The sequence below is a fragment of the Brachycentrus maculatus genome, unplaced genomic scaffold (assembly GCF_059751285.1).
Source record: "Brachycentrus maculatus isolate JH-2025_06_01 unplaced genomic scaffold, ASM5975128v1 h1tg000153l, whole genome shotgun sequence".
Taxonomy (NCBI): domain Eukaryota; kingdom Metazoa; phylum Arthropoda; class Insecta; order Trichoptera; family Brachycentridae; genus Brachycentrus; species Brachycentrus maculatus.
This window is the reverse complement of record NW_028280906.1, coordinates 215,001-225,522: the sequence shown is the minus strand read 5'-3', so window position 1 is coordinate 225,522 and position 10,522 is coordinate 215,001. Positions and strand designations below refer to the sequence as shown.

General features: G+C 33.6%; 1 protein-coding gene across 1 annotated transcript in view; it reads right to left on the bottom strand.

Annotated features, from left to right (window-relative positions):
* Window positions 1-1,936: 1,936 nt before the first annotated feature.
* Window positions 1,937-10,522, bottom strand: part of Unr (cold shock domain-containing Unr) — a 23,157-nt gene continuing 14,571 nt past the window's right edge. Inside the window, exons 15-19 of the mRNA XM_088261327.1 lie at window positions 6,753-6,916; window positions 6,079-6,162; window positions 4,743-4,914; window positions 3,767-3,924; window positions 1,937-2,726 (exon numbers count right to left, since the gene is read on the bottom strand). Of these exons, the coding sequence (XP_088117453.1) occupies window positions 2,710-2,726; window positions 3,767-3,924; window positions 4,743-4,914; window positions 6,079-6,162; window positions 6,753-6,916 (595 nt within the window). The 3' untranslated portion in view covers window positions 1,937-2,709. The remainder of the gene's footprint in view (window positions 2,727-3,766; window positions 3,925-4,742; window positions 4,915-6,078; window positions 6,163-6,752; window positions 6,917-10,522) is intronic.

Genomic DNA, 10,522 nt, shown 5'->3' with positions numbered 1-10,522 from the left:
TCGTTATCTAAAGAATCGTGTTCTTACTCTTAGCAGTTGTATTCTGCTGGTAACCCACTAACAATGATCCATCATAGAATTTATCGTTATCACATTTATAGTAAGCAGGCATAACATAAGTTTTTCAAAATTGCAAATATATTATATATACACAAAGACGTCATATATTTAAATATTGGTTGTGGTATTTGATAAGATATAAGAATTGCTTGATTTTTTAAAAAATATTGTGTTGAAACATTAGTTTGAACCGAGAAACATCTTGAAATACACATAATACACATACGAAACAACATTTGAATATTTTGGTAAGAGACATTATAAAAGTATTTTACTTTTTAAAGAGTTCACACGGACATTATAATGGCCGGGTCCATATAAGAATATATTAATAGTGGTCCTGAGAAACTGATGGGACTGTAGAAGGGATGCCAGAACTACAAAATAATTGTATAAATTAAAGACAGGTCAAGAAACTTAGATTAGTGCCTTGCACAATACAAAAGTATCCACCCCACTGATATAAAGCATTATATGCGTACACAATTGCTGAACACTCAAACAATATCGCACCCCAGACCCCCTTTTAATGTTGATACAAGTACACAACATCACCGGAGTAGCTTAGTAGATACGTACTGGTATATATCCAAAGACCCGTTAAGTGATGAACTATATAGTGATGAAACATCGAGCATTATATGCGTAAAGAATTGTTAAACACACAGACAATATTGCATCCCAGTCCCCCTTTTAAAGTTGATACTAGTACACAACATCACCGGAGTAGTCTTAGTAGATACGTACTGGTATATCCAAAGACCCGTTAAGTGATGAACTATTTAGTGATGAAACACCGATCATTATATGCGTAAACAATTGTTAAACACACAGACAATATTGCATCCCAGTCCCCCTTTTAAAGTTTATACAAGTACACAACATCACCGGAGTAGTCTTAGTATATACGTACTGGTATATATCCAAAGACCCGTTAAGTGATGAACTATTAAGTGATGAAACACCGAGCATTATATGCGTAAACAATTGTTAAAAACACAGACAATATTGCATCCCAGTCCCCCTTTTAAAGTTGATACAAGTGCACAACATCACCGGAGTAGTCTTAGTAGATACGTACTGGTATATATCCAAAGACCCGTTAAGTGATGAACTATTAAGTGATGAAACACCGAGCATTATATGCGTAAACAATTGTTGAACACACAGACAATATTGCATCCCAGTCCCCCTTTTAAAGTTGATACAAGTGCACAACATCACCGGAGTAGTCTTAGTAGATACGTACTGGTATATATCCAAAGACCCGTTAAGTGATGAACTATTAAGTGATGAAACACCGAGCATTATATGCGTAAACAATTGTTGAACACACAGACAATATTGCATCCCAGTCCCCCTTTTAAAGTTGATACAAGTACACACCATCACGGAAGTAGTCTTAACAAATACGTACACGCAGAGCTGGTATGTCCATCTAAAGACCCGTTTAGTGATGAAATATTTAGTAATGAAACACCAAGCTCTGCTGAAATGCGCAGTTCGATTTCAAAATGTATCATTTGAGAATCAACCAATTCTTTCAGCAGATTTACATTCAGGATGAAAAGAACATACGGTCACACATATATTTTTTCTGAAATCAGTGACGTGACATAAGCAAATATTTATTTTTAATATCTATAATTGAAATTCAGTACTAAAAAAGTCTTTTTTAAAAAAAAAACAATTATCAGTCATTATACATTTTCAAGAGTCTTGTGTTAAGGATACATTTAAGAGTACAAACATAAATAAATAAATTAGTAAAAAATCAAATAAATTATTTAATTTTTTTCTCATTATTGCGTTTATCAATAACTAATTATAAAATTACACAGACAGACTTTTATACTGGAGCCTAAAATGTGAATGGTTTCTTTTTTGTTACTTTTAGACATACAGATCCAAATAAAACTCTGATAATTAATATTCAAATAATGCTAACAATATTACCACGAATGGGTGGTACGAAAATTATACGTAACAACATAACAAACAATTTTGGAAAATAATTTCACGGAGTAAGAAAAATAGCATTTGAAAGCAAAAAAATATAAAAAATTTAATTTCTTCCTTCAATTGGAACAGTATCATATTTCAATAACTACAACTAAGAGGCAAATTCAAATTCGTTCCAATAATAAGGGAAATCAAAAAGACAAACTTGATAAAGGAATGCCATAAATTTCTAATTGATGAATGTAAAATCTAATTATTTGGCACAACACTTAATTTAAATAATCCTTACATTTAGAAAATAATTGGTGTCATAAAATACATTTTATGCATCTTGTCAACTTTAAGTTGGTCTCCTCAAACGGGTTCACTACTTTGAGATATAGCAACCGAGTGTTTTTAACAATTAAATAATATTTGAATGGGTTCAACAACAAAAAAATTATACGAATCGACATTCAAAGAAAGCATTCACAAAAGAAAAGACTTAAAAACTAAAGATCACAATTAATGACAATTTTATGCCACGTCACTGGAGTTATGGAGATTTACAAATAATTGAAACATATTACACATAGTGTGAGTGTTAAATATATAAATTAAAAATGTTCACACAATTACAAATGAACACTACGGTAAATGATTATATATATTTTTTTATTTTATTTTATTCCTTGGTGAGATTGCAGTTTACTGGAAAGGGCATTCTGCAAGAAAAGGAAACAATTATGTTAATCAACGCAGTCCACATTTCATTTTTGTAAAAGTTAACACATTTCAGACGGGTATTTTTTTACGCCTGCAGACCGATGACGTCGGGATTTGATAATTATGTACCTTAACAAAGAGATTGATATATAATATTCATGTAAAAACATTGGATAATTCCTCCTTTTCTGGTTTTGAAATAATGTCGGCGCAGAAGGTAAAAATACCTTTCCCATCTGAAGTGTGTTAAAATACAGTAAAACCTTATTTTTGTATTCTGCTGGGTACAATAAAATAGAGTTTTAATGTTTGTAATTATAATTAAACAAAGATTTAACAATGGCCGATTTTTCTATGTGTGTTTTTTTTAATTATTATTATTTTGTACAAACAAATTTGAATTTGACTGAAACAGTAATATTTGCGACTGTATTTCAATAATTTACGAATGTATCTGAAACAGTTGATAGACAACTTCATCTACCGTACTAACATGTCTGGGGGAATCCAGTGTTCTGTACTACTGCCTAAAATAAATCAATAAGACTGAATAAATAAGATTTCATAGTTATAAAACTTTCTCATACAAGTAATGCAAAACTAAATTATTGGCCTATTTATTTTTAAATATTTTAGATATGTCCACCTCCGTAGTGTTTTGGTCAGCACGCTCAGCTACCATACTGGAGTTCCCGGGTACGATTCCCAGGGCGGGGTCAAATAAATGCAAATGATTTTTTCACTCTAATATTTATTCAATATTATCCTAGACTGGTAGCTGCAGCGGAGGGCTGATCAAATTTCCTTAATGTGTTAATGATCAAGATAAAACTGCGTTGAAATAATGCAGTGCCCTATGCACCATTGGGTGCGGATGAGGGTTTGAAGAAGAAGAAGAATATAACACTCTCCTTATCATTTATCATTCACTTTGTGTAATAGTAGTTTAAAAAGGTGGTATTACACAAGGAGAACGATGAATGATATGGAGAGTGTTAGATGTAATGGTTTATTGTAAGTAGACATATGGATGCATTACCCTGGTTGGCCAGTGGCTGGCGGGGCCGGAACCCACGGGTGCCGTCTGGTCCCCGGGGCTTGCGGATGACGAGCAGACGCGGGCCAGATTGCTCCTCCAGCGAGATGGTCCGCAGACGGCTGATCAGTCTCTCGGGCCGCGCAGGAGGAGTGCTCTCGCTGAAGACAAACACACAGATTGGCTTCACAACACGGTAGTGCATTCCTACATTCTAAATCTGCTAACTGTTTCTATGGAAAATAAATTTAAAATATCCCAAGTGTGCTTCAAAATGTGACAGTCAGTCTATCTACATAGTTTTCTAATTTTTATATAGGCTATTCAACCCTTTGACTGATGAGTTTTAATGAAGATTTTATTTGGAAAAAAGCAGATTTTTGTTTATTCCAAATACATGATAATTATTAAGATATGTTCGAAACACATAAAATAATACTGACATTGGGCAACAGAGTCCACTACAGTCCATACACATAGAAGTAAAAAAAATAATACAGTAAAATCAGTTAAAGGCTGAAAAAAGGCCTATTTTTTGTGCCTGTATGGGGAAAGGGTTAGCCGGTAGAAAATTCTGAGAGTTTTGAGTTCATTTTCATTGTTTAAATTCTATTATAATATTGCCTAAACATGTAAAAAAAAAGTACATTATCTATAGTGACTTGCAGTCTGTCCTGTATTTCAAAACATGTAAATTTCTGGAAGCGACATTTGCTCTATGTATGTAGTATATTTCTTTGGGAAAAACAATTTACATTTGTTAAATATTTAAATAATTAATTCAGTCACTACATATATAAAAAAATAACCGTGTAAGCCCCTCTCTGAACACAAGAGCAAGTCTTTTTTTGGAAAGGTAGAGCGTTAACAATAATGTACATCTGCAAAGTAGAATATAATAGATCGATAAGACCATGTAAAATAAACATTGCATAAAAAATATGACAAAATAGAATAGAAACTTGTTTTTGTTACATACATAACTTTGGTGATGTTACAAGCACTTGTTTGCCGAATTCTCTGATTAGTGACAATGATGAATTCAACAGTATCTCCCGGTTGCAAGACAGTTCCGGATCCTCGCACTTCTGACATGTAGAACATTAATTTCTTGCCATCCTCAACTTCCATATTCAAGTATCCATAAGTTCCTGTAACAAACAAAAATGTTACCCGGGGCTAGTTAACACAAAAACCCTCTATTCACATTGATACCCTGATATTTTAACTTACGTTTAAGATATTATAATTAAAATCCATAAAACATCAATATTCTAACTTTGTCATATCGCTCACTCCTTTCAAGAACGTCATAAATCAAAAAACTTGATTTTTCAGGAGAACGTTTTTAAAGTTTAAAAATATAATGCAATGTATTAAAAATAAGTATCAAGCCACATTTTGAACTTTTTACTGTGCAACAGATCTTTTTAAGTAAAACCTGAATGTTTTTTCTCCATTTGAAAAATATTTAGTATATTTTAAAAAAATACAAAAACAATACCTTTTCTTCAAAATGCAAAAACAACACTTTCTGCCCTGTAGCGGGTAAATATTAAGTTAAAAATATGCCGATTTTGCTGGGATATGGTACATTTTCTGGGCATTCCTAAAACATGCACAACTGAAAATTGACTATTTTTGATTTGTGACATTCTTGAAAGGAGTGAGCGATATATCAGATATCGTTCTGCTCATACTTTTAACGGGTTCTACATAATCTTAAAATTACAAAAAATACAAATTAGCTAGGCTAGCCAAGGATCTTTTCGCAACCTGCTTCAAAAGGAACATCCCTAATGAGTAATGATTTTTTACCAGATATATTAAAGCGTCTAATGGTACAGGAAGCAAACAATGATAATGAGAGGATCTTAAAAACGCTAGCTCAGTTTTGAAAATTTATAGACAGAGTTTCATTATAAAACAAGTAGAGCAGAGAAGCCAGTGGTCGATTCCATTCTTGAGAATGCAGCGGAGATGTTCAGGGTTGAAGCCAAACCTTGAGAATGTAGCGCGAGAACCGTTATGCATTTTTATTACAAAAAATAACCTTTTCAGGGCCTCTTTGAACGATGTATGTGACGACCGATTAATATGTTGTACATGTATCTAACTAGGGAACTAATTTAGGAGAAACATGTATTTATTTTCAGCACATTTGCTGAAAAACAGTTTTCCCCAAACAGTTCCTAATCATAATTGATAAGGTTTTCATTTACTTGCATTATTCCCAATGTTATACATACTAACATTGAACAACAAGATTTTTAGTTAACAGTCTGAAAATCAGAGATATGTTGTTATAAATTTACCTTTTATGGAGTCAACCGTAGCACGTTTCTTCTTTCGGGGTTGAACGACATTGGAACGACTCTGCGAGTCCATTTGGAAGTTAGCTAAACAAACAACAAAAAATAAAATAACCTGTGAAGGAGCGCCAACATTTTCATACCTTGAGACGTAACCTCATACATATTACTATAAAGAATATTTATAAGAAAGTACCAACTATTTTTTGACTTGTTTTGAAATGTTTTTTTTTATAATTTTTCAAGTGCTTTATAATTGCATTATTGATTTTTGGAGAGTTCAGCGATAGGAGGTGATGGACATTTAGCGGGAAGGACAAGCCCTCTGAGCAACTCATGTCCCGAAGGAACTCAAGGTTAGGGAGTAAGGGGCAGTTAAAAAGAACACGATCAGCTGTTTTATCACCTACTTCAAAAATACAGTTACGCTTATAGTCTTTCACCTACTTAATATCCATGGATTGAAGCACAATTTGAAAAATGTAGTCAGATCCAAGGGAAATTATCGAATTTCTTATGGAAACTTACAAAAGCTAGGATGACCAAGTAAAACAGTAATAGCCAAGTAAAAAATCGTCATTCAGGTTCCAAACATTCAAGATATTTTTGTGTAGTTTTGTGAGAACGCATTTTAGGAAACTAAAGAGTGATAAATCACTTTCACATTTCACGCTCACCATTTTGTGATGAATCAGGGTTGTATGACTTGCTGTTTTTGGAAAGAGATCCTTGCCTCTCGCTTGTTCTCAACGAACCTTTGGTAATCGGCCGCAGCATATCCGAGTTCCCAAAACTATTAGACCTGTCGCCGTCATAGTTAGTAATTTCTCCCTCAAAGCTCCTGGAAGAAAGGTAACATGCACTTATTTACATGTTAGGAAAATAAATATCATACTCACATATCAATGGGAGAATAAACCTTCATATACATAAATAAATAAGTGTCAAAATCATTTATAAATCTTTCCCTCGTCAAAATAAAATTTCAGAGTTAATTACATACACAGTTTTACGCCTGTTTGTCAATACAGTAATAAGATGGAAGAAACAACAGTCTGTAATTTTCAGTAATATTGAGGAAAAATAAGTGGTTGGATAGAGCCAACATCACAAATTTACGTTTATTTAAATCCTTTTTTATTATTTTGTATTTGAAAATAACATATGACATTGTGAGATTATTACTTATTGTTATTTATTTCAACCTGTCCGAGTAGTTTCTGCGTACAAAACTGTATCTGGTGAAAGAGTTTTTTTTTGTTCTATTTTATTTAAACTTTTTATAATTTACTATCATAGTCAAGCAACATATTTTCGTTAGTTAAAAAAAATACACCAGCAAAAAAAAAACAGAAAAATAATCTGCAGTGTGGTTTTAGTGATTGAATACAACCACAGATGGCAGTACAAGTGCCATTATAAAAAAAATGCCTCCGGGCTGTAGTTATAAGCGCGAGCGTTCACATACGCCCATATTCATTTGAGGAATGTTTTGTTCAGACGACCATGTACGGCTATACTCCCAGACAGGTTAAGGGCATAAATTTTATACTGTGTTTGTTTTTAAAATAAAAAAAAATATTTTTAAGTTTTTAAAATAATATTTAAAAAATGGCTTTCCCTACTGTTATCTGAATACTCTCCATATTATTACTGTGTAATGACATTGATTAACAACAATAAGTCATACATATTGGTATTGCAGATGCGGACAAATAATACTTTGCCCGCATCTGCAATAAGCTAGATAAGCGCAGTGCAGTCTGCAACAGAAGATAATCCGCAGATAGTTGGCACTTAGATCCATCCGCTTGAATCACAATAGCCTGAGTGACATCACACAATGATAACATCGGAGAAAAGAGCTTGACACACCTGAAAGTTGTGTGACACAAGCCAAGCGCTCTCAAACTACCTACTCCGATGTCAGCTCCAGGATATTGTATCCGTATTGCAGTTTAATAATACCAGAGACCCGACGCCACATTGAAAATGATTGATTGATTGATAGTAACATTAAAATATAAAACTTACTAACCAACTAACCATCACAGCGCTTCCCCGCAGGGTATGTAAAGAGAATTCAACACCACACCAGTCTGTCTTTGCATAAAATATTAGCCTCTTCCACGCTCATGCATACCTGCCCACTATTCCGACCCATGATCACGCCTAAGTATTTGAAATACTTGGTCATGCCGACATTTCCACGGTCTTCCTCTATTTATACTACCAACCACATTTACCTCATAAATTAATTTCTCTGTTCTTTATTCATTAATTCCATTCACATGCCTAAACCATCTCAACACACATTTCCTAATTTTATCAATAATGCTTATTCAGCCTTGCATTCTTTCCTTATGTCAACATCGGTGAGAATGCATTTCAACTGCATTCAGTCTACTTTCATCCTTCTTTTGCCATCTCTATGCTTCACTTCCATGCATTAGGGTTGGAACCAGGAATCCATCGTGTACTACCAATTTAAATTTTACTGAATTCACTCTCCCTTCTATATCATTAAAATATATTTATGTGTTGTCAGCGTTATTTCACAACTCATGTCTACTAACATCAATCTCTATTCCTCATTTCACATGTGTTACATTTCACAAAAGTTTGCATGTTACAAGAATGGAACGAGGTTCGGAAATCAGTGCCAGGATACAAACAACATTCAAGTTGACAAAGAATGGCAACAAACCGGTTCCCTATATTCCTGGCAGATGCCACTACCAAAAGACACAGACGCAGATGCCACAGATGGGCGGTAGTGTGGTTTACAAAGATTCTTTTGATGAATTAGAGCAGCAGAAAAACTCTTCTCTGACAACCTTTGGGACTGGAGGCCGAAGATGGTCCTATGGAGTCGATTCTGGACATCCAGAATTGAAAAAAGTCTAATTCAAATTGAATGCAAGCAAAACGCTGACATTTCAAAAAAATTATAGAACATTCATAATGAAAACTTGGCAGGGGTGACGTATAGTCCAGTAGAAGTAGAAGTAGAAGTATAACGCAGAAGTCAAAAGTCCAGTAAAAGTATAACGCAGAAGCCGCATTAGTTGAACTGAAGGTAAATAAACAAGGTCAAAAACCGTCAACCGTATCCCGAGACGTGTCTCGTGGAATGGTCTTTCGCTGCACTGGCCCATGTCCTTCTTATAAAAAACAGGAATTTCAGAAGGTGAAATCTTTCGTCAAGCATCGGGAGACCGATTTATATTATATTTGAAAATATGGTCTCTTTTTCTGCTTGGTGTTGGCTTTGTGGCGTGTTTTTAATGGGGTTATTATAAGGTGATCTACTTAATGAAGGTTATCTGGGTGTATGCTGACCTGGACATAAAATAAATACAACGCAGTAGTCAGAATAACAATATTCAATCATTGGAGCTTATCTCTACATTGATAAGAGCGTGACACTGTGAAAATTGCATTGCACAGTGTGAAATTGTAAAGTCCGATATAATTACTGTTTACAAATTAAATAATCTTAATTACGTTATAAAATATAATAAGGTCATAGAAATGACTTATCAACTGTGTTTGTTTGATATGAAATACTAAAGATTATATCTAAAAGACAAACAACAAAAAGCAGCAATATTATCTGAACAACAATTCACTTTATATTATTTGTAGAGATGTCAAAAAATAATATGAAAAATAACTCTTATAATTGGAGATAATCCAGATTTGTGACGAAGTGTTTGGACACACTCAAATGTTGTAAATTCACTTTAAGTTCTACTTTCAGACTGATCTACGAGGAGTGTTCGGCATTAGGGATCACACCAGGACTCCATCATGGACTGCCAGTTTTCGCTGTTAGTCTTTTAGTAGCTATAATTGATCTCAGTGCATCATTCACTCTGTTCCCAGCATATATTCTCCTTTCAATACCTTTATCAATCTCTTCATCCTTGGAAAACATACTTCTTAAATATACGAAATCATCTACCTGTTCAATAATTTCCCCCTTTAAAAATATTTTACACCCAAATCTACATTCATCTCTTTCAAAAACCATCACTTTAGGTTTGTCCACATTCTGCATAAAGGTGGCGATAGAGACAGCAAACAGCGGACAGTTATTGTTGCAATGTGCATTTTGTTCTAATAATTTTTTATAATTATGTTATTATCAATTTACTTTGTTTCGTGTTGTATTGTTTGTATTATCTAGATGTATGTATTCTCTTATATTTTTAAAAATAATGTAAATGATTACGTCACGGGCTACTTTTAGTGAGGCGTTCATCAAAAAAAAATTATATTACAGTATAGTAAAAAAATTAATAATAAAAAAATAAATTCTTGAGTAAATGACGTTTCACAAATTCGTATATATGTATTTTTAAATTCCCACCAACCCGCATTGTTTCAAAAAAGTATCTCCACATATCTCTAAACTCCTCACCAGACCCAACTCCCTGAGCCT